Source organism: Sus scrofa, chromosome 9, assembly GCF_054392235.1.
Source record: "Sus scrofa isolate SSC_HxYL_T2T_F1_AM1 chromosome 9, Sscrofa_HxYL_maternal_Yorkshire_Landrace_v2.0, whole genome shotgun sequence".
NCBI classification, from domain to species: Eukaryota; Metazoa; Chordata; class Mammalia; order Artiodactyla; family Suidae; genus Sus; species Sus scrofa.
This window is the reverse complement of record NC_139391.1, coordinates 125,796,994-125,820,830: the sequence shown is the minus strand read 5'-3', so window position 1 is coordinate 125,820,830 and position 23,837 is coordinate 125,796,994. Positions and strand designations below refer to the sequence as shown.

Here is a 23,837-nt window from a genome sequence, read left to right as displayed (position 1 = left end):
CTCTGTGCTCTTAGGCCATTTCCTCTCTCTTAGCACTTAGCACACAGTATATGATAGTGTCTGTTATCTCAGCTGAATACCCCATTCAACTGTAGTTTTCTTGAGAAGGGAATTTTGTTGGCCTTTGACAGCTGTAAACTGAGACCCTAATACCGCATTTGGCCCATAGGAAGAACTTAATAAATATTTAGTGAATGAATGGCTAGAGTCATGACCAGCTCTTTAGAGAGTCAAAATGGAACACTGCTATGGCAGACTGCCCCCTCCCCAAATGCGTGTGTGTGTGTGTGTGTGTGTGTGTGTGTAAGCTATGCAAATATGTTATTCATTTCATATAAAACATCTTTAAATAGGTGTTTATTTTATATCAAAGGCTTTTTCTATTAGAATTGGGGTAAAACGGGAGTTCTCATCTTGGCTCAGCGGTAACAAACCTGACTAGTATCCATGAGGACGGGGGTTCGATCCCTGTCCTTGCTCAGTGGGTTAAAGGATCCAGGGTTGCCATGAGCTGTGGTGTAGGTTGCAGACGTGGCTTGGATCTAGTGTTGCTGTGGCTGTGGCATAGGCCGGAGCTACAGCTCAGATTCCCAGATTTGACACCTAGCCTGGGAATGGAAGGAGAAATTATACTGAAAGCAGCTGTCTTAGGGCAGCTGATGTCTAGAGAAGGAGAAAAAAAAAAAAAAAAAAAAAGAATTGGGGTAAAACACTTTCTTAGAAAGAAGTTATATACCTTGTAATAATGTCTTCCTCCTCAAAAAGAACTGTTTATCAAGTTAATCTTTGTGTTCTTTATTATAGCTTTATATTTGTCTCCTATTTAACACATTTCTAATCAACTTATTTTATATATATATATGTGGGTGTGTATGTATTTATTTATTTAGAAATAATTCTATTTCTAACTCATTATCACTCCCATAAAGGAAAGCTGCTAAGTTTATGTACCCTTACTTTTTTTTTTTTTTTTGGTCTTTTTGTCTTTTTAGGGCCATGCCCATGGCATATGGAGATTCCCAGGCTAGGGGCCTAATCAGAGCTGTAGCTACCAGCCTACGCCACAGTCACAGCAATGCCAGATCTGAGCCACGTCTGCAACCTACATCACAGCTCTCAGTAATGCCAGATCCTTGACCTACTGAGCTGAGCTGAGCAAGGCCAGGGATCGAACCCTCACAACCTCCTGGTTCCTAGTCAGATTCGTTTCCGCTGCACCACGATGGGAACTCCTATGTACCCTTACTTATATCTAGCCTTTTTAACTTGCTGCATTAATTTTTTTTTTGACCACACCTGCGTGGAGAAGTTCATGGGCCCGGGATAGAACCCATGCTGCAGCAGTGGCAATGCCGGATCCTTAATCCACTTGGCTACCAAGGAACTTCTGACATGATGTTTTGACATATGTATACATTGTGAAATGATTACCACAATCAAGCTAATTAACAACAGATCAGACAATTTAAAAATGATTCTAGGAGTTCTTTTAGTTGCTATCTAAAAATAATAAATCCTGGAGAGGACAGGTAGAAAAGGGAACCCTCCTATACTATTGGTAGGAATGTAAATTGGACAGCCACTATGGAGAACAGTATGGAGGTTCCTCCAAAAACTAAAAATACTGTTGTCATATGATCTAGAAATCCCACTCCTGGGCATACCTCTGGACAAAGCTATAATTTGAAAAGGTACATGCACCCCAATATTCATAGCACTGTTTACAATAGCCAAGACATGGAAACAACATAACTGTCCATCAGCAGAGCAGATGAATGTATAAAGAAGATTCAGTACGTATACAATGGAATACTACTGAGGCATAAAAAAGAATGAAATAATGCCAAGTGCAGCAACATGGACGACCTAGAGATTATCATATTAAGTGAAGTAAGTCAACAAGAGAAAGACAAATACTATACGATACCATTTACATGTGGAATCTAAAATATGACAAAAATGAACTAATTACGAAATACAAACAGACTCACAGACATAGAGAACAGACTCGTAGTTACCAATGGGGAGAGGGAAGAGGGTAAGGAGAGGAGTAGAAGTTTGAGGTTAGCAGATGCAAACTATTATGCCTTGAATGCATAAACAACAAGGTCCTAGTGTATAGCACAGGGAACGACATTCAGTATCCTGTGGTGAACCTTACGGAAAAAAATGTGTGTGTGTGTTTGTGTGGGTATAATACATATCCGAATCACTTTGCTATACAGCAAAAATTAACACAACATTGTAAATCAACTATAATAGAAAATTAAAATAAGGTAATTTAACTTGGGAAGTGAAAGTGGAATTCCAAATAAATTACGGTGTTAGCAATGAAATTTAGAAACTTGTGTTTCACTTGGCTATTGTTTTCTGGTTACTTTTTTTTGTTTATTTTTGTCTTTTTGCCTTTTCTAGGGCTCCTCCCACGGCATATGGAGGTTCCCAGGCTAGGGGTCTAATTGGAGCTGTAGCCACCAGCCTATGCCAGAGCCACAGCAACAGATCTCGGGATCCGAGCAGCGTCTGCAACCTACACCACAGGTCACGGCAACGCTGGATCCTTAACCCACTGAGCAAGGGCAGGGACCGAACCCGCAACCTCATGGTTCCTAGTCGGATTCGTTAACCACTGTGCCACGACGGGAACTCCTCTGTTTACTTTTTTATTGTTCTGAAGCAGTCTTATTTCCAAAAAAGAATCACTTTTTATACTGCGTGATTTTTGGTTGTTATTGTTGCAACCTACACGTAACAGTGAACAACTCAGGAGTAGTCAGTTTATCCTTTTCTTAGAGCTCTTTATGGCTTATTTAAAGATCATCATGGAGTTCCCGCTGTAGCACAGTGGAAACAAATCCAAACCATCAGGTTGCATGTTCGATCCCTGGCTTTGCTCAGTGGGTTAAGGATCTGGCATTGCCATGTGCTGTGGTGTAGGTCACAGATGTGGCTTGGATCCCATGTTGCTGTGGCTGTGGCGTAGGCCGGCAGCTGTAGATCCAATTGGACCCCTAGCCTGGGAACCTCCATGTGCCGTGGTTGCAGCCCTAAAAAGGCAAAAATAAATAAAGATCATCAAACATTTTTGGAGAAATAGCATAAACATTTCTATTTTAATATAATCCTTTTCTCCATTCTCATCCTTAATGAATTTGCAAACTAGAGGATATTCTTCTTGTCCTACATTTTGAAAATGTATTATAGCAGGCCAACATCTTTTCTAGGGCAGGCATCAATGACAGTCATCTTGAAAGCCTATGTCTAAGGCACTGTCTCTTTCCATGTCTAATATCTCATTAATTGCTTCTGCATGTTTTAAATAAACTGAAAAATCACAAAATACTTGTATTAAAAAATCCTCAAGGGGAGTTCCTGCTATGGCTCAGCAGCAATTAACCTGAGTAATATCCATGAGGCTGCCAGTTTGATCCTTGGCCTCGCTCAGTGAGTTAAGGATCAGGTGTTTCCATGAGCTGTGGTGTAGGTCGCAGTAGCAGCTCAGATCCTGTGTTGCTATGGCTGGGCTGTAGGCTGGCAGCTATAGCTCTGATTCGACCCCTAGCCTGGGAACTTCCATATGCTGTGCTCACCCCGCCCCCCAAAAGCCTCAATATCACAGGTATACAAATCACACTTAAAAGAAAAAGCAGTGCCACGTGCAAGATATACAGTGCAGGATACTTAGCAGGTAACTTTTTTTTTTAATTTTCTTTGGCAAGAAGTTTATAGACTGGAATTTGCCAATATATACATTTATACTATCTGCTGAACATGCAGATAGGATTATCAGAGTATAATTTTTATTTGGATAAGACATAATCTTTTTATATGTATATATATCCTCCCACCCCATTAAAATCTTTATCCAAATCAGGAAGATGACTTGAAACCCATGTGTGTGTGTGTGTGTGTGTGTGTGTGTGTGTGTGTGTGTGTGTGTGTATGTGTGTAGTATGTCACAGTGGTTCACAGCAGTTCATTTATTTCCTTTGCTGTATAGTCATGCAGTTTATCCACTCTGTTGAGGGGCATTTGGGTCTTTTCCAGCTTATGGACTATTATGAAAATTCTTAGGCGTGTCTTTCAGTTGATAAATGTATACTTTTCTGCTGGGAATATGCCCAGGAGTAGAATTATTTCATAGAATATGCATATGTTTAGCTCCCGCAGACACTGCCAAACAGTTTTCCAAAGCAGTTGCACTAACTTACATTCTCACCAGCAGTGCCTGAGAGTTCCAGTCGCTCCACACCTTGGCTAACCCTTGGTTTTGTCATATTTCATTGTAGCCATTCTGGTGGGTGGGTAGCACTTGAAAGTCCTTTTTAAAAATCAAAATTCCTGGGAGTTCCCATTGTGGTGCAGCAGAAATGAATCTGACTAGTATTCATGAGGAAGAGAGTTTGATCCCTGGCCTCACTCAGTGGTTGAAGGATCTGACATTGCCATGAGCTGTGGTGTAAGTTGCAGATACAACTTGGATCCTATGTTGCTGTGGCATAGGCCGGCAGCTGTACCTCTGATTCGGCCCTAGCCTGGGAACTTCCATATGCCACACCTGCAGCCCTAAAAAGAAAAAAAAAAAAAACTTTGGAGTTCCCGTCACGGTTAACAAATCCGACTAGGAACCATGAGGTTTCGGGTTCGGTCCCTGGCCTTGCTCAGTGGGTTAAGGATCCGGCATTGCTGTGAGCTGTGATGTAGGGCGGCAGCTACAGCTCTGACTGGACCCCTAGCCTGGGAACCTCCATATGCCGCGGGAGCGGCCCAAGAAAAGGCAAAAAAAAAAAAAAGAAAAGAAAAGAAACTTCAAAATTCTTAAGAGCCAGGGAGAACATTTTTGGTTATTGCTGCTCTTGTGACTTTTAAGGCATCACTTGATATACTCTAGACAGGATGACTTTGGTAGCACCTGTCAGAATCAGCTCTACCCTGTACAGACCAATGTATCTGTTATCAAGATTTTCTCTGTTTGCCAAGACATTTCTGAATTAGGAAATATAACTTGCTCAGTTTCACAGAGCAATCAAGGAAAAGATACAATAATGCTTGTTAATCTATGTGAGCTGTTTTGGGATGGCCAAGTTCATTCAGCGCAGCCCATTTTAGATTGAGTATTGGTGTATTGGGGGAGATAAGAAATCTTTTGGTGCTTTAGAAGTACTTGCCTTTCTCTTTCGGGATTTGTGAGACTCTCAAAATCAGAACTTTCACTTCCATTTTACATGTTCAATCCCAACTTCTGCAAATTTTGCATTATGCTCTGTTTTGGTTATTTACCTTCTTAATCCTATTATATGGGTCCTTCTACCACCTCCATTAAAATAACACAGTTGTTTAGCTTTTCTTTTTTTCAGTGATGTTTAGGTCATGCTGGTGTAGGTATTATAATTATTCTTTTTCATAGTTCCTGTCGTGGCTCAGTGGTTAATGAATCCTACTAGGAACCAAGAGATTGCAGGTTCGATCCCTGGCTTTGCTCAGTGGGTTAAGGATCTGGCATTGCCATGAGCTGTGGTGTAGGTTACAGATGTGGCTCAGATCCCCCATTGATGTAACTCTGGTGCAGGCCGGAGGCTGCAGCTCTGATTAGACCCCTAGCCTGGGAACCTCCATATGTCACGAGTGTGGCCCTAAAAAGACAAAAAGACCAAAAAAAAAAAAAATAAACTAATTATTCTTTTTCATTATCGGAATTTTTACAAAATATGGCCACAATTCACAGTTGTAAAAGTTAAACTAGTACTCTCTTGATATAAAGCGTAATAATTAGTTAACAGGCAAAGCCGAAAGTGGATTGTTACAAGGTATTTGCATTGCCCACTCAGATTAAAGTATTAATGGATAACCTGTTATTGCGAACTGCTAATCAAATTTGCCAACATCACCTTCAGGTGTGAAAACAACAGCCAACAACCACACTAGTGGGGTAATTTGTGTCAGAGCTATTTGACACTAAAAACAGTGTTGCTTTTAGCCTCTATTTTTGCAGGCTTTTACTTTGCACCAGTGTGGATGGAAACTTCATGTCTTGGGGAGGGGTATCACATCAAGGGGGATTTTCTGTGCTAGAATGGGGATGAGCCCCTGCAAACTGGGAAAACTGATCCCTCTCCACTGGCAGCATTCCCTAAAATGTCAGAGAGACATAAGTAAAAAGACTGGCAATGATCAATTTTCAGAAATGTGTTCCTCTGAGACCGTAATATCAATCTCTAAAAAAACCCTAATTAATAGATAACTTGTCAGCATATATCAAATAAAGCAGTAACCACTGAAGACAGCCAATTTTTTTTCCCCTTTCCAGGGCTGCTTCCCGCAGCATATGGAGGTTCCCAGGCTAGGGGTCTATTTGGAGCTGTAGCCACCAGCCTATGCCACAGCCACTGCAATGCAGGATCCAAGACACATCTGCCACCTACACCACAGCTCATGGCAACGCTGGATCCTTAACCCACTGAGCAAGGCCAGGGATTTACCCCGCAACCTCATGGTTCCTAGCCGGATTCGATAATCACTGAGCCACGGGAACTCCAACAGCCAATTTTCATTCAAACAATTCTAATGTACCATTGTTCATTTTAAACTGCCCTTGTTTCTTTTCTTGATAAGGTTATTAGATTAGTCAGTGAGGGCAGTTTCATAGATCTATATATCTTGATTTTTGGGATGCTGGGGGTAAGGCATTTAAACTGTCCACTGGGGGGAAAAAAACGCACAGCCTAAAAGTTGAGAAGTAGCTTTTATTTGAGGACATGACCAAGGACTATAGCTCTGGAAGACCTCAGACAGCTCTGAGTGACGGTTCCAAAGAGGTAAGGGGGGGAGCCAGGATAGAGCAGAATTTTTGCTGAAAAAAAAAAAAAAAAAAAAAGTAGTGGAACATCCAAAGATTACTGTTAATCATACACAAGAAACAGACATCTCAAGTTAATGATTTTAGAGCTTTTCTATGTATGGGAAGTTGCAAGAGTCTGGGCTTGTTAAAAGTATTTCTTTGATATGCATCTTAACTCTCTAGGGCCATCCCGAATTCCCCTCTGTGTGCCCCTGGGGCGAGGAGCAGGAGTGGATACAGTGGCTGAGGGCTTTATGGCTGCAACATTCTTTCTTTACTGAAAAGACAGGGGACATTCTTTGCCCACAGAACTCTTGGAGAGTAAGTTGCCCATGCAATGTGCCATTAGTCCTTGCACATTAGTATGCCTTTCCTAGAAACATTCTCCTGGATAATTACAATACAACCATCAACAACAGAAAATTAACATAGGTACCTTCTACTTCACACCCTATTGCACACCTGTGTCATCTTTTGGTTGTAATGCCTCTTTAGTCTCTCTCATTCTGAAATAGTTCCCCAGTCTTCCTTCGACTTTCTTTTTTAGTTTTTGCTTTTTAGGGCTGCACCCGCTGGCATATGGAAGTTTCCAGGCTAAGGGTCGAAGTGGAGCTACAGCTGCTGGCCTACACCATAGCCACAACAACTTGGGATCCAAGCCATGTCTGTAGCCTACACCACAGCTCATGGCAATGCTGGATGCTTAACCCACTGAGCAATGCCGGGAATCAAACCCACATCCTCATGGATCCTAGTCAGGTTCATTAACTGCTGCGCCATAAAGGGAATTCCAGTGGAAGCATGATTTTGATTAGTCATTATGATGTTATTTTATTTTATTTATTTATTTTTTTTGGTCTTTTTGCCATTTCTTGGGCTGCTCCCTTGGCATAATGGAGGTTCCCAGGCTAGGGGTCGAATCGGAGCTATAGCCGCTGGCCTACCCCACAGCCACAGCAACGTGGAATCTGAGCAGCATCTGCAACCTACACCACAGCTCACGGCAATGCCGGATTCTTAACCCACTGAGCAAGGCCGGGGATTGAACCCACAACCTCGTGGTTCCTAGTCGGATTCGTTAACCACTGAGCCAAGACGGGACTTCCTGATGTTATTTATTTTGATCACTTAAGATGGTGTTGGAGTTCCCCTTGTGGTGCAGGGGATAGATGATGCTTTTATGCACCAAGAAACGCCAAGGATTACCAGGAAATCACCAAAAGCTAGGAGAGAGGCAGAAAACAGATTTGCCTTCATAGCCCTCACAAGGAACTAACCCTGCTGACACCTTGGTCTTGGACTTCTAGCCTCCAGAACTGTGAGAAAATATATTTCTGTTGTTTCAGTCACTCTGTCTATAGTACTTTGGTGCAGTAGTCCTAGCAACCTAATACATCTCTCATTATCCAGTAGGGCAAATTGTTTTCATTTGTTTGCTAGGGCTGCCATAACGAAGTACCACAGACTGGGTGAGTTAAGAGAAATTTATTTTCTCGGTGTTCTGGAGGCTGGAAGTCTGAGACCCAGGTGTCAGCACTGTGGGTTTCTTCTGAGGCTTCTGGATTTGTAAATGGTTGTCTTCTCCTTGTGTCTTCACAACTTCTTTTTTTTTTGGCATATGGAATTCCCAGGCCAGGGATCAGATCCAAGCCACAGTTGTGACCTACACTGCAGCTGTGACAACACTGCATCCTTTAACCCACTGTGCCTGTGTCCCAGTGCTCCAGAGAAGCTGCTGATCCTGTTGTACCACAGTGTGAAATCCAAACTTCCTCTTAGAAGGACGCCAGTTGTATTGAATTAGGATCCATCCTAAGGGCCTCGTTTCAACTTATTTACTTCTTTATAGGTCCCCGAAGTCAAACACAGTCACATTGTGAGGTACTGGTGCTTAGGGTGTTAACATGTGAATGGGGAGGGGGGCAACATTCATCCCACAACAAGAGGGCAGTGGAGGAGAACTGAGACAGTGGCGCCAACTGCCAGATATGAGAACGAGGCCATTGCTAACTTTCCAGCTCAGCTGAGCCTCCAGTTGAATGCTGTTACGTGAGTGAACCCAGGCGAAATCAGCAGCAGAACTATTCAAACAATCCATAAGATTGCAAGGACTGATAAATCACTGTTGTTTTCAGCCACTAGGTTTTGGGGATAGTTTCTTATTCAGCAATTGCTAACTGAAAAAAAAAAAAAAAAACCCATTTCACATAAATTATAAAGCAGGCTTAGTTCCACCACACTAGGTAGTGATAGGCTACATGTTAAATGGATGGTTTAGTGAGCGATTTCATTGTCACTATAGAAAAGGAGTGAGGACGTTCCCACTGTGGTGCAGTGGAAACGAATCCAACTAGTATCCATGAGGATGTGGGTTTGATCCCTTGCTTTGCTCAGTGGGTCAGGGATGTGAGCTGCACTGTAGGTCACAGATGTGGCTTGGATTCTGCTGTGATGTTGGCTCGAAGTTGTAGCTACAAAATTCAACCCCTAGCCCCCTAGCCTTGGAATTTCCATATGCTGCAAGTGTGGCCCTACAAAGCAAAAAAAAAAAAAAAAAAAAAAAAAAAAAAAGCAAAAGGGAAGACAAGAAAAAAAAAGAATGCTAATTGATTACTTACTTTTGGGGCGACAGCACCCATGTCATACGGAAGTTCCCAGGGCCAGGGATCAAATTCAAGCCACAGCTGCAGCTGCAGCAATGTTGGGTCCTTAACCCACCGCCCTGGGCAGGGGATTGAACCTGCATAAAGACAACATGGATTCCTAAACCCTCTGTGCCACATGAGAAAATCTCTAATTTATTAATTTAAAATGAATAGATATTATTGCTACTACTAACATTTATATAGCACTTTACCAATTATTTGAAATAATCTCTTCATAATTTATGAAGTTTTTAAATCAAAGAAATATTGAATCATAGACCCTTGGGGCTAAAAGGAACAGCAAGAACTTATGCAATCCATCTCCTTATCTTCAAAGAGAATGACATTCTATTCCAGCCAGATAAGAATCCTCCTCCTCATTGTCATCCAAAAAAACTTTTAAAATGTCAATCTGTAAATGGAACTATATTTGGCACACTATAAGCCTTTAAAAATTTAATGCAACAATGTGGAGACAAACCATACATAAACAAACCCCGAAGTACTGCATGCACAAACAGCTTAAAAAGAATGGGTAAAAAAGATGTGGTATAATTAGGCATATCTCAGAGGTATTATGGGTTCCTTTCAGACCGCTGCAATAAAGCAAATATTGCAAAAGAGAGAGTCAGTTATTTTGTTTTCCCAGTACATATGAAAAGTTATGTTTATACTCCGGTGTCCTTTAACTGTGCAATAGCACTTTATCTAAAAAATGCCACAATGTACATGCCTTAGTTTAAAGATATTTTGTTGCTAAAAATGTTAAGCATCACCTGAGCCTTCAGTGTCACAGTAGAAACACGAATGACCACTGATCACAGATCATCATTACACATATAATAGTAATGAAAAAAGTTGAAATGTTGCCAGAATTACAGAAATGTGATACACAGACCCAACGTGAGCAAATGCTGTTGGGAAAATGGCGCCAAGAGTTTTGTGTGTTGCAGAGTTGCCACAAACCTTTCATTTATAAAAACGCAATGTCTGTGAATTGCAATAAAGGCATGTGCAATAAAATGAAGTTTGCCTGTCTGTACAATGGAATTTTATTCAACCATGAGAAAGAAGGAAATGGCAAGAAGATGTCTTGCCATATGCAATAACATAAATTGACCTTGAGGGAACTGTGTTAAGTGAAATAAGTCAGCCAGAAAAAGAAAATTATGGTATGATATCACTTATGTATGGAATCCTTTTACTTATTTATTTATTTTTTGTCTTTTTGCCATTTCTTGGGTCGCTCTCACGGCATATGGAAGTTCCCAGGCTAGGGGTCGAATCGGAGCTGTAGCCACCACCCTACACCAGAGCCACAGCAACGTGGGTTCCCAGCTGCATCTGCAACCTACACCACAGCTCATGGCAACACTGGATCCTTAACCCACTGAGCAAGGCCAGGGATCGAACCCGCAACCTCATGGTTCCTAGTCGGATTCGCCAACCACTGAGCCACGACGGGAACTCCCTATTTATTTACTTATTTTTGTCTTTATAGGGCTACACCTGTGGCATATGGAGGTTCCCAGGCTAGGGGTCTAATCAGAGCTGCTGCTGCCGGCCAACACCAGAGCCACAGCAATGCCAGATCCAAGCCACGTCTGTGACCTACACCACAGCTCACGGCAACGCCGGATCCTTAACCCACTGAGTTAAGCCAGGGATCGAACCTGCAACCTCATGGTTCCCAGTCAAATTCATTTCTGCTGCGCCACAATGGGAACTCCCTATGTATGGAATCTTAAAAAGCCAAGCCCATAAAAACAGAGACGAGAATGATGGTTAGCAGGGGCCAGAGGGGTGGGGAGAGGAATTGGTATTGGGTAAATGGTAAATTTCTGCTTACAAGGTGAATAAATTCTGGGGATGTAATGTACACCATCGTGATTATAGCTAATGATACTGAATTATATACTTGAATGTTGCCAAGACAATAGATCCTGAACTCTTACCATAAAAAAGAAAAGGCAATTATGTGACCTGCTGGAAGTGTTAGGTAACTCTATGGTGGTAACCATTTTGCAATATCTAAGTGTATTGGTGTTCCCATCGTGGCGCAGTGGTTAACAAACCTGACTAGGAACCATGAGGTTGCAGGTTCAATCCCTGGCTTTGCTCAGTGGGTTAAGGACCTGTCCTTGCCGTGAGCTGTGGTGTTGGTTGCAGATGCAGCTCGGGTCCCGCGTTGCTGTGGCTCTGGCGTAGGCTTGTGGCTACAGCTCCAATTGGACCCCTAGCCTGGGAACCTCCATATGTCGTGGGAGCGACCCAAGAAATGGCAAAAAGACAAAAACAAAAACAAACAAAAAAACTAAGTGTATCAAATCATCAAGGTGTATGCCTTAATGATATACCAATTAAATCTCAGTAAATCTAAAAAAAGAAAAAGGAAAAATGCTACATATAAAATTACTTTTTCTCTCAATTTATCGACATAAACATTTTGAGTCCATGTAGATAATATAGACAGAGGTTAATAAAAGTATACAAGCATATGCATTACAGAGCTAAAAAAATATATTTTGAGAAATATGACAGCTCCCAAATACTTGAAGGGGGTTGTGTAGAAAAAAAGTGAGATTTGTTCTTTGTCGCTACTCGGTAAAACTAGGACCAGAGGTGAAACATGTGCAAGTTATAGGGTGGCATGTGTCAGTTTATGGTTAGGAAGAATTTTTTTTTTTTTTTTTGGTCTTTTTAGGGCTGTACCCGCAACATATGGAAGTTCCCAGGCTAGGGGTTGAATTGGAGCCGTAGCTGCTGGCCTACACCACAGCAACGAGGGATCCGAGACTCATCTGCAACCCACACCACAGCTCATGGCAAGGCTGGATCCTTTAACCCAGTGAGTGAGACCAGGGATCGAACCTGCATCTTCATGGATACCAGTCAGGTTTGTTATCACTGAGCCACAACGAGAACTCCTAGGAAGGACTTTCTAACAATTAGAACCCTTCAAAATAAATGAGCTCCCTCACTAGAGTTATTGTAGAGAGAATTCCGAAAGCTTATCCTAGATGACCTCTAAGGTTCTTTCCAATCCTATGACATTGAGCCATAAGTCAAAATTAATCACATTTGTGGGCTATAGAGGAAGGCAATTGAATTTTATAGGCAAAGAATTGTTGCCAGCTGTGGTTGTTTTAGGTTTGGACCAAGTGGAGTACAGGGAAACTATTGTGTCTCTACGGATAAGTCTGAGATTTTCCTAAGAAGCGGGATCTGAGTAAAATACTGTAAAGGGAGTCATTTGGGAACCATAGTGGGGAGACTCTGAGTATTGCAAAAGTCAGAGCTAAAAAAGAAGACATCCTAGACCTAGGCTTATTGGATAAAAGTCTATGTTTATGCTCGCCATAGAAGGGCTGGGGTTTGGAGGCACAGGAGCTGATGAACACTAGGCAGTTACCACCCAGGGTATCCTGGAAAATAATTTTGGAACATTAGGTGAAAAATGTAGACATTGTACATAATGAATGGGAGGGGAAGCACAGTCAAAGCAACAAGAGGAAGAAGTATTTTTACTTTACTGAACGGCTTGGTGTGAAAGGTGAGGAGCCTGGAAAGAAAAGGTTAGTTGCAAGGGAATTGGCAGAGAGGTGACCTGAGTCTAAATGAACAGCATATCCATTTAGATGTAGAGAAGGAAGTCAAGCTAGGAGATGAGGTAAGAATATGGCAATAGCTTGGAAATCCAGGTCAGTAAAGACGGGGATCAGCGAAGCATTGCTTATGGGCTCCTTGCTTTGGGAAATAGTGATATTGCTGATATTATAGGGAAAGTAAAGAGGATGGGCATCCATGTCTTCAATGTGTCTTGTTAGTGTTGATAACATGTTTGATTTTTCATGCCATTCACAGGCCATTACTCAGATGAGACTGACCCCATGTTACTGGGCACCATCCCTGCTCCTTTTTTTCTCATCTGGTTTCTGCACCTGCCTGGAGCTCATAGCTGCCCTCAATTCAGTTTGAGCTAGTACTACTTGGGATTGACTGATTGATCCTTAACTCAATGAGCCCTTCCTACTTGGGACTGTTTTAATGTTTAATTGTAATAATCAGGTGAGTCACTTTGGCTTGGTTATATTGACATGAAAGAAGGTGTCCCACATCTAATTAAGTAGGTTCTCCTGGGTCTACCACTTTCTGTCCCCATTCTGAAAATTCCCACTTCACTTTGAAAAACATCTATAAGATAATGCGTGTATCCGAAGTCTTCACTTACAGGATATTTGTTTTAGGCAGAATTTTAAGGAACTGTGGTAGAGGAATCATCAGATGCTAAAGAGAGGTAACATTTCACATGTAATAGTTCATACATGTAAGAGCTGCGGTGCAGATTGCAGACGCAGCTCAGATCCTGCACTGCTGTGGCTGTGGGTAGGTTGGCAGCTGACGCTCCAATTTGACCCCTAGCCTGGGAACTTTCATATGCCTTGGGGTTCAGCCCTTAAAAAAAAAAAAAAGTTCACATGTGCAGGTAACTGGTGATACCAGGTAGGAATGACTAGTAAAGCGGTATATGATTACAAGTATTTTTATTGGTTGATTGGTGTTTTTGGTTAAATACAAGGTGACAGGTGGTGGAGGGGAATCACCTGAATAAATTCTGTAGAATTTGTTCCATGATCTAAGCATATACCACTTGAAAAAATGAGGCCTGGAAATGTTGATGGATTTCTGAAAAAACCTTTCTTTTTTTTTTTTTTTTTTTTTGCACTAGTAGTAAGTGCTTGTATGACCCTTATTGTATGCCAAATACTGTTTTAAGTGCTTGATTTACATTAACCTATTTAGTTCTTGCAACAGCCTTATAAAGTAGGTATTCTTATCATCAATTCACAGACGAGGAGGTGATGCACAAAGAGGTTGCGTATTTGCTCAAGAGCAAGAGGTTAAGTACCGCAGCTCAGTTTTGAACTCAAGCAGTCTGGCTTCAAGTCCCTGCCCTTAACCACTGTGCTATACTATACTCATCCATTTTATGCTATGCTTGAATTAGCAGAGACACCAGAACATAAGCCCCAAATTAAATTCTCTCAGATAATAAAACCCAACAAGTCAAATTCTGGTTCTATGGTCAACTTTAGCCCTCATCAGTGATTTTTTTGGGGTAGTTACAAACACTTTGGTAGTTAAAAGGAGAAAACAGTATTTTAAACATAGGAAAACTTTGATCTGAATGGAAAATTTATATTGCAGCCAATGCTAAAGCATAGTGTTTCTGTTCCCATTTGGTGAGCATTTTCAGTTATTTCTGGTCATATCCTGCATGGCAATGGAATAATTTCATACTACTCTTATAGGGGTGAGTATCAATGTCAGTAGATGGTTCATCTAAGGTCAGCCTGATTCTACGAAAGACATGTAAAGGACAGCGGCATCTACCTTTCCCCCAAAACCTGTCTTCCCAATTGTTCTGCTGCTTTTTTGCAATGGCTCCCATACTCTCTGCTTTAATTTAAAGCAAATTTTCAGCTGTTGTACCTCCAAGATGGATACTTTTTATAAAGGAAATAGGGAAGCTAATTGAATAGCTAAAGAATAATTATCAAGTTCTCTGAGAATGTGAAAAACTGGATCAATATTAAGGTACAAGAATGCACAGTAGAGGGGAAATGATAAGTGAATATACTCTCTTTGCGTGTGTATGTGCACATTAAAAACACTTCTGCCTGAGTCTCTTTAGACAACATAAGTTAAAGATGAGTAAGTTCTGACTCAGAAACAGGGTCAAAGGTAGTTTTATTTTTCTCCTTTGTCATCAAAAGAAGACCTGACCACGTGCACGGTATATAAAGCATGCCAGAAGGAAGATTAGCTTTACTGTCAAGCAATGTAAGGAAAACAGAAACACACATGTGGTTAGACGGTAAAGGAGCTCAAGAGGATTCATGGTAATATAATATGAGGAATGGGGTCATAACTGCTTCTCCAATGAGACCGTAGAGTGCCGACAACCAAGGCGAGTGCAATTTAACATCACGACATAATTTCACAAAATTCCAGCGGAATAATAATGTACCTTTTTATTGCCTCCATGTACATTTTCTATCATGAATTTTTACTGTAGGCCTGCTGCTGACAAGGGTGTTTAAAGGAATTCTGGGAGCCTCACCTGGATGGCAAGCACGAAACGGCTTTTCTGTCCCAGCTGCGCCCGCTAAAGAGCTGTGCACCTGGGGCTCTCAATGAGGCTGATTGATTTGACAGGTGGAGGTGGGAGAGGAAGGCTTTAGACTGACCCCCCCCCCCAAAAAAAGACGGTCGTTTGTAGAGCCAAACGTGGGAGGGGTCCGGCTTAGGCGGATTCAGATGTGGGAGCCCCAGAGCTAAGGAACAGGGTGGGTGGAAAGACCTGAAACAGCTGTGGAGTTTCCAATGAGGTGGGTACTGGGGGGCACCCACTCTGTGAGGAGGCGGGGCGAGGCGGGGCCGGGGCGGGGCCTCCGGGGAGCCCTCCCCCTGAGGAGCGGAGGTGACTGGTCGGGTGGGGGGCGGGAGACGCTCTGTCCCACGCTCTCCCAGCGCTCGGTGGTTTAAAGATGGCGGCGACGGCGGCGGCAGCAACGTTGGGGGCGCGGAGCCGCGGGATGGGGAGGGAAAAGGAGAATTTGTGAGGTGCCCAGAGGCAGCGCGGTGGCTGCTGTGAGGAGTCCGGGTGCAGAGCCGCCGGCGGTCCCACGGCTCAGGGCTGGGGCCTGGACTGGGAAGGAGAGGCCGGACCAGCGCCTGGAGCCCGAGGCCGGAGCCGAGGATAGGAGGAATGTGACCAGGGGTCGGCGGGGGCGCGGGAGTACGCGAGCGCAGGGATGGGGCAGCAGGTGGGCCGCGTTGGGGAGGCTCCGGGGCTTCAGCAGTCACAACCCCGGGGGATCCGGGGTAGCAGTGCAGCCAGGCCCTCCGGCCGCAGGCGGGACCTGGCGGGGCGCACCACAGAGGCCGGCTTCAATATCTTCACCCAGCATGGTGAGTGTGTCCGGGAGCCGGCGTGAGGGCGTCGGGGAGGCCGGGGGTGGGGTTGGGGCGGGGTGGGTGGCAGACGGGCAGCTCCAGGGGGTCGAGGGGTGGAGGGGTGCCTGAGAGTGGGGGCGGAATCTGCTACCATCTGGGCCAGTCACGGGAGGCGAGTCACACCCCTCCCCCCTCCCGTCTCCAGCCTGGCTGGCAGCTCCCGGGGGCGGAGAAGGAAAGAGAAGTGGTTTTAGGGACCTTGGATGGACTGTCCTCTACACCGGGACGGGACAGTGTGGCGCGGGGAGGACGGTGGATAGTATCCCCAGGGGAGAGAAAGATGAAGGGAGGTGCGAGCTCAATCCAGGTGTTAGTATTTATAAATCGGTTGTTAGCGAAGGGAGCATGAGTTTGTGCCTCGAGGGATTGGGAAATAGGAACTGAATCTCAGGAGGCTGGCGTATGAAGTACATGTATAAGTCAGGTAATGAGCAGTGTCAGGATTGTGAACAGTGTCCTGAAAGATAAGGACAGTGTCTCAACACTTCTGATTTTTTTTTTTTTTCGAATTGATAATGAAGGGCTTTGCCAAACCGTGCCCTTTTCTGCTCTTTTGAGAAGGATACAATTCTGAGATAACTGGCAGCGGTTAGAGGTTGGGGGTCATGATTAGGACTTTGGATACCAACAAGAGTTTTTCTTTCTACCATGTGTGCTTATATAAATACATACGCATATTCTCTATATAGTCTGGAACCTATTGCTTTGGCCTTGTTATCAAGGTGTTTTTAGAATAGTTGATCATGTGCTCCAAGAATTTATGTATCTCTGCTAATTATGTATTTGTCCTCTTGTACTATTATGTAACTAATGAATGTATACCGAGACAGAATTTAAGAAAGGATAAGATGAAAAAATGTAGCAAGAGTTCTTCCTGCCGCCTTTGGGATGGATCTTTGTGCACTTCCTCTGAGCTGTACCCATATCACTACCGAGGCCACTTGTCTAGAGGAAGGAAGAGTGGAGAAGGGGGAAAAAACAAAATCAACCTTCACCAGGTTGAGATAGGAGATACCCTAAGGCCTGAGAGGGGCTGAGGATATAGATGTGACTTAATACAGAAAGGACTGGATAGTCGAAGTTGGATGAGAGGTAGCACACTGGAGTTCCACTGAAGAGGCATGTGGAACATACTCTGAGACAAGGTGTCCTATACTGTGTCGTGTAGGGAAGAAGAGAAAGAAAAAGAAATGGAGTTTTGGAGGTAGTTGAGACAAATGGTAGTATGCAGAAAAAGAGATGAACTCTAGATGCTGAGGCTACTAGGTGAGTTGTTTCAGAGTTCTAGGTTTGGACTTTGTGAATAAGCTGAGTTTCTTAATAGAAGAGATACAGGTCATTTGCGGCCATTCAGGTGTTACGTGTCTACTATTGAAGATGTGAGTGAGCTTTCCTTCCAGGTATTTGAACATTTTATGAAGGCGCCATATAAGTTAGTCTTTATTGAAATAACTTCCTGAAACACAGGAGGAAAGAATGGGTGAATAATTTTCAGGGAAGAAATGATCCAAGTAGCAATGCTTTGTGGGAAGCATTAGTATGAGTTACTCTTGGCCCAGTAGGCACTGGTGAGCCTTTTTCTCTAGTGTCTTATTCAGGACATGAGATTTTCAGAGAGGGAGGAAGTCATGAAGAATGAAAGAGGAAGAGATTTTGAAGGATGGATAGGATTTAGATATGTAGAGCAAGAAAAAGGGTTGTTTCTGTGCAACAGAAACAACTTAAGCATGAACAATTGGAATGAACATAATTTGCTGATGGAATGATGAGGAGACATCTATCATGAGTGAAGCAAATCCTCCAGGAGTGAATCCTAGAGCAAAAATTGCAAGAAACAAGTTTTGGACCTGGCTGTACCTGACTGGGTGATTTTGTCACTTAACCATCCTCAGGTTTTTTTTATCTGTTAAATAAAGAACAGTTACTTGGACTGGATGATCTCTAAGATACTTTGTGACTCTGAGACTTAGTGATTCTAACTGCAATGCAGTGGGAAGAAGACTTTGAATATGTTGAGTTATGGGCTGGCTTATCAAAAATGTGGCAGAGGAGTTTATATCAGTGTACCTGACTGGCTAGTTTATAGGATATATAGATAAACCCAAGGATGAGGTGCTGAAAGACTTGGCCTTGAGTGGAGGCAATGGAAATAGTAAGTTTGAGAGAGATTTCACTCATTCAGTGAAGAAAAAGTGTTTTGAGTACCTACTATGTACTGAGCTCAGGGGATGTTGGCTGTGAGTATAACAAGGTCCCTGTCCTTACGGAATTTAAGGACTATATGATTTGATATTAGAGGATGAAAGAAGAGAGATCACTTTGGAATACTTAAAGGCATGAACTGAGGAGCCATTCTGCCTAAATTTGGAACCTGGCTTGGCTGCTTATTCTATGCATGACCCTGGACAAGTTATTTAACCTTTCTGTGCCTTGGATTTTCTCTGTAAAATGGGGATAATGGGAATACCTGGTAATAATGGTACTTAGATTAAATAAGTTAATGTATGCAAGGCACTTAGAATAGTGCCTCTCATGTAATTAGGATTAAATATGTGCTAGCTCCAGCCATTACTACTACTATTGTTAAAAATAGAGAAGAGTAGGAGTTCCTGCTGTGGTGCAGTGGGTTAAGAATCCAACTATAGCAGCTTGGGTGGGGTTGTTGTAGAGGTGCGGGTTTGATTCCCACACCAGGTGCAGTGGGTTAAAAGATCTGTCATTGCTGCCCTTTGGCTGGCTCGGATTCAATCCCTGACCTGGAACTTCTACATGCTGTAGTTATGGCCATTAAAAAAAAAGGTATGCGTCAAAGACTGTAATATTTTTTTTTTTTTTTTTTTGTCTTTTTGAGGGCTGTACCTGTGGCATATGGAGGTTCCCAGGCTAGGGGTCTGATCGGAGCTGTAGCCTCTGGCCTACACCACAGCCGAAGCAACGCCAGATCCGAGCTGCGTCTGTGACCTACACCACAGCTCATGGCAATACTGGATCCTTAACCCACTGAGTTAGGCCAGGGATCAAAGCCGAAACCTCATGGTTCCTAGTCGGATTCATTTCCACTGCGCCATGATGGGAACTTCTGTAATTTTTTTTTTTTTTTAAATAATGATTTTTAAAGACTAAGTTTTGAAGTTGGCTATATTGACAAGTTTGAAGTTAGAAGCTGATTGAAAGGATGGGCATAGGGTAAGTTTGTTGCTAAAGACGAGTATGAAAAGAATACTAGTTCTTTTTAAACTAGTTCTTTTAATACTAGTTCTTTAATATTAATTGGAAAACAATACTGGAAACAAAAGTGGAGTACTGTTTTTAGATAGGTGTTCATAAACTTCTGTAAATGAGTTTCTCAACCTTGACAGTATTGACATTTTGAGGGGATAATTCTTTGTTGTGGCGGGCTGTCCTGTGCTTTGTAAAATTTTCAGCAGCATCCCTGGCCTCTACTCATTAGATGCCAGTAGGGCCCGTTTCGGGCAACCCCACCCACCAGGTGTGACAATCAGAAATGTTTCCAGATATTGCTAGATGTCCTCTGGTGGGCAAAATTGCTTCTAGGTGAGAACTGTTGCTTGGAAACTCATGGTAGATTATCAATTGAATGAGTAAATTGAATTAGAATCAAAAGCTTCTCAGTAGACCTGTTGTTTGACGCTTACACAAAAAACCCTGGATTCCGTAACTAGTGTAGTAATCATTGTCTTGAGTTTCAGTGTTGAGTTATTAAGCATATCAAAGTCTGTGATGTTTTTTCTTCTGTAGAAAAATAGTATTTTCTCATTGCAAATACTATTAAAAATGAGAAAATGGTATATTTTAATTAACAAGTGGGCAAGTTGTTACAGGAATTTGCCTTGCCAAAAATGCTTTTTGTCAATGTAATTTAGAAAGAATAAAAATAATTGGGCTGTTTTTGGTTTATACCAAAGGGGTTCTGTGACTTTTTTGAACTTTGCTTTTGAACTTTTTTTGGTGAGCTGATGTCTTGTGACTAGTAATCTAGGGTTGAATACTTACTTGTCTTTTTAATAGCCGAGGTGCCTCACAACAGTTGAGTGATTTCACTTCAACTTTACTTCCTTCTCGCATTCTTTTCCTGAAAATGCTATTAGAAATTAACCTTAAGTTGTAAAGATTAGAATAATCTCTTTTTAACCTCTAAAAGTTCTAATGTTGAGGGTCTGCTAAGAGATGGACTTTGAAAAAATTTTACTTATTTTTTTAGGGCCGCACCCACAGCATATGGAGGTTCCCAGGCTAGGGGTCTAATAGGAGCTGTTGCCGCTGGCCTACGCCAGAGCCACAGCAATGCCAGATCTGAGCTGAGTCTGCAACCTACACCACAGCACACGGCGATGCCGGGTCCTTAACCCACTGAGCAAGGCCAAGGATCAAACCTGCAACCTCATGGTTCCTAGTCAGATTCATTTCTGCTGCGCCCGATGAGAACTCCAAGAGATGCACTTTTGAAAGAATCTTGAGTATCAGGGAAAAGGGAGGTCAGATGCATAGTGTTCTGCTGACGACTAGAGTGCGCTTTGGTCTCTGGAAGAAGCTGTGAAGAAATAATTTGCCACTTATTGAGTACTGTGTGCCTAGCATGTTCTAAGTACTTGATAGCAGGTTTTTGTTTTTTTTTTTCCCCTCTCATTTAAACCCCATAGAATCCTACTTGCCCAAACTGAAAAAAATTAGAGACCAAAGACATTTGAACACCTATTTGGGATTCTAGAGTGGTAATGGTGCCTAGTACCTTTTTTGGGTTTGTGTATATGTATGTGTGTGTATATGGGAAGATTTTTAGTCTTTTTTACTCCTTCTCTCTTGAGACCATTGGTGAGGTTTTCAGAATGGTAGGCCAAGGTTAGGTCTGTATTCTCTGTGGCTGTGGATTGAGGCATAGATATGATGGTCCAACAAAGGGAGCAGTAGGCACTCACAATTCAATTTGAAGTCTTATGGTAATGTTGACTTATTGGCTTAATTTCTGAACTTAGTGTTACTGGTTTTTTTTTTTGTCTTTTTGCCATTTCTTGGGCCACTCCCGCATTATATGGAGGTTCCCAGGCTGCAGGTCGAATCAGAGCCATAGCCACCAGCCTATGCCAGAGGCACAGCAATGCAGCATGTGAGCCGCGTCTTCGACCTATACCACAGCTCACGGCAATGCCAGATCCTTAACCCACTGAGCAAGGCCAGGGATCAAAGCCACAACCTCATGGTTCCTAGTCGGATTCGTTAACCACTGCGCCACGGCAGGAACTCCTATTATATTTTTTATTTAAAGACATATAACCCCACCCCCTCATTGATTACAGCTCTCCTTTGCTTGATTTGGAATTTATGTAGCCACTTAAAGTGATGTATTTAGTATATTACTGCAGTATGCAACTTATAAGGACCTTTCTTTTTCCTTTTTAGGTAATATGACAGAAGTTTTAACAAATGAGTTTAATGCTCCAGAGTATTTTTTTTATTCAGTTATTTTACAGTAATTGACTATTGTAATATGTTATAGTTTTCAGGTATAATTTAGAACTGCTGTCCAAAGAATGATGCTGCTTATGTAGATATTGATGAGCATTGTCATAAGCTAGAAAACTAGTCTTGGTTTGTGTGTCTATGTGTGGGGAAGCCTTAGTTACTAATCTCTGCCTTTTGGGGTTGAGGGCATAATTTCAGTATGTATATTTGTGGTCATTATACTAATTGGAATAATTTCTCAGTATTGTTTTCAAATGAACTTTCACTCAAATGAAAGATCAGTACACATAAAATATAATACTATGCCAAATTGAATTTTAGTTTCTTAAAAAAATAAGAACTATATTGGGCTTCCCCCCCGCCCCTTTACTTCATGCCATAAATGTGCTGAGTCTGTCGGTGGTGGTACTGCAGGCTTCTCTGTAGTGAACTCTGCAAGTATTGGCTTTTGATCCAGTGGGAACACAAAGCTCAGCAGGCCTGGGCAATTTATATTCCCTGGTTTGCTTTCCATGGAGAGGGAACGTTTAGAAACCTTTCACTTGATGTGGTCAGGATCAAAGAAAATGTTATGTGGCTTAATACAGTGTACCGTATGTACATGGACAGTTTTGTTAACGTGTTCCTCTGTGTGCTAATTCCAGCAAATTAAAATAACAATACAAGTTAGGACTAAAGATTACTACTTAGCATTTTGTGGTTCCAGATAATTACTAAGAAAACATTTTCTTAAAACTAGCAGTACTAACTGGAACAGTTTGTAATCACCCATCTGTTTCTTAGAGGAAAGAAAGGTTGATACTTTAATGTTTTTATTATAGTAGTTTTCTTTAATTAACTTTGAAAATTGCACTTTTTAGTTGTGTACAAATATGTAAAGAGGTATCTCAATGTAATAAAAATAATGAATACAGAGGTGAAGACACTAGATATGAAAGTACTCTTTGCTATTTCTTTCTTTTTTGTTTTTTTTTTCGGTTGTGCCCATGGCATGTGGAGGTTCCTGGGACAGGGATGAGATCTGAGCCGCAGTCTTGACTTAAGTCACAGCTGCGGCAATGCTAGATTCTTAACCCACTGTGCTGGGCTGGGGATTGAGCCTTTGTCCCAGCGCTCCCAAAATGCTGCTGGTCCCGTTGCACCACAGTGGGAGCTCCTGTATTTACATTTATGTACATGTACATACTAATACTTCTCTTGCCATTTCACAAATGCAAGTTAATACCTTTACTGTATGGATTTTTTCCTCCCAGATTTGTTTTTTGCAGTTAATATGTCTGGAAGACCTTACCATGCCAGTATGTGTACATTTCTGATTCTTGCCAATAGCTTTATAATGTTCTATACTTTAGATATGTATTTAAACCATTTTGTTTAAATATTAACCACTTTCTTATTGATGCATATTTGTTTACAAGATTATTAAAGATGTGTTTTTCTTCTCAGATAATATATATATCTTTTGTATATATATATAAAAAGAAATACATATTTTGGCCTCACCTGCATGTGGAAGTTCCCTGACCAGGGACTGAACCTGTGCCACAGCAGTGACCTGAGCCACTGCAGTGACAACACCAGATACTAAACCTTCTGAGCCTCACACAACTGCTTCTTATTTTTTTCCTTATATTACCAACCTGGACCTATCTGAAATTTTTATTTTTTAGCCTCTTCTAGGGCCGCTTCTGGGGCATATGGCGGTTCCCAGGCTACGGGTTGAATCAGAGCCATAGCCACCAGCCTATGCCAGAGCCACAGCAACGCGGGATCCGAGCTGTGTCTGTGACCTACACCACAGCTCAAGGCAACGCCAGATTCCCAACCCACTGAGCAAGGCCAGGGATCAAACC

At 42.2% G+C, this 23,837-nt stretch overlaps 1 protein-coding gene across 25 annotated transcripts in view; it reads left to right on the top strand.

Annotated features, from left to right (window-relative positions):
* The first annotated feature begins 16,025 nt into the window (after positions 1–16,025).
* Positions 16,026–23,837, top strand: part of ABL2 (ABL proto-oncogene 2, non-receptor tyrosine kinase) — a 131,832-nt gene continuing 124,020 nt past the window's right edge. For all 25 annotated transcript variants that reach the window (XR_014816350.1, XR_014816346.1, XR_014816348.1 and 22 more), the window contains exon 1: positions 16,026–16,458. Coding sequence is in view for 4 of the 25 variants with exons in the window: in XM_003482730.5 (XP_003482778.3) it covers positions 16,302–16,458 (157 nt within the window). In the remaining 21 variants the exon portion in view is untranslated. The remainder of the gene's footprint in view (positions 16,459–23,837) is intronic.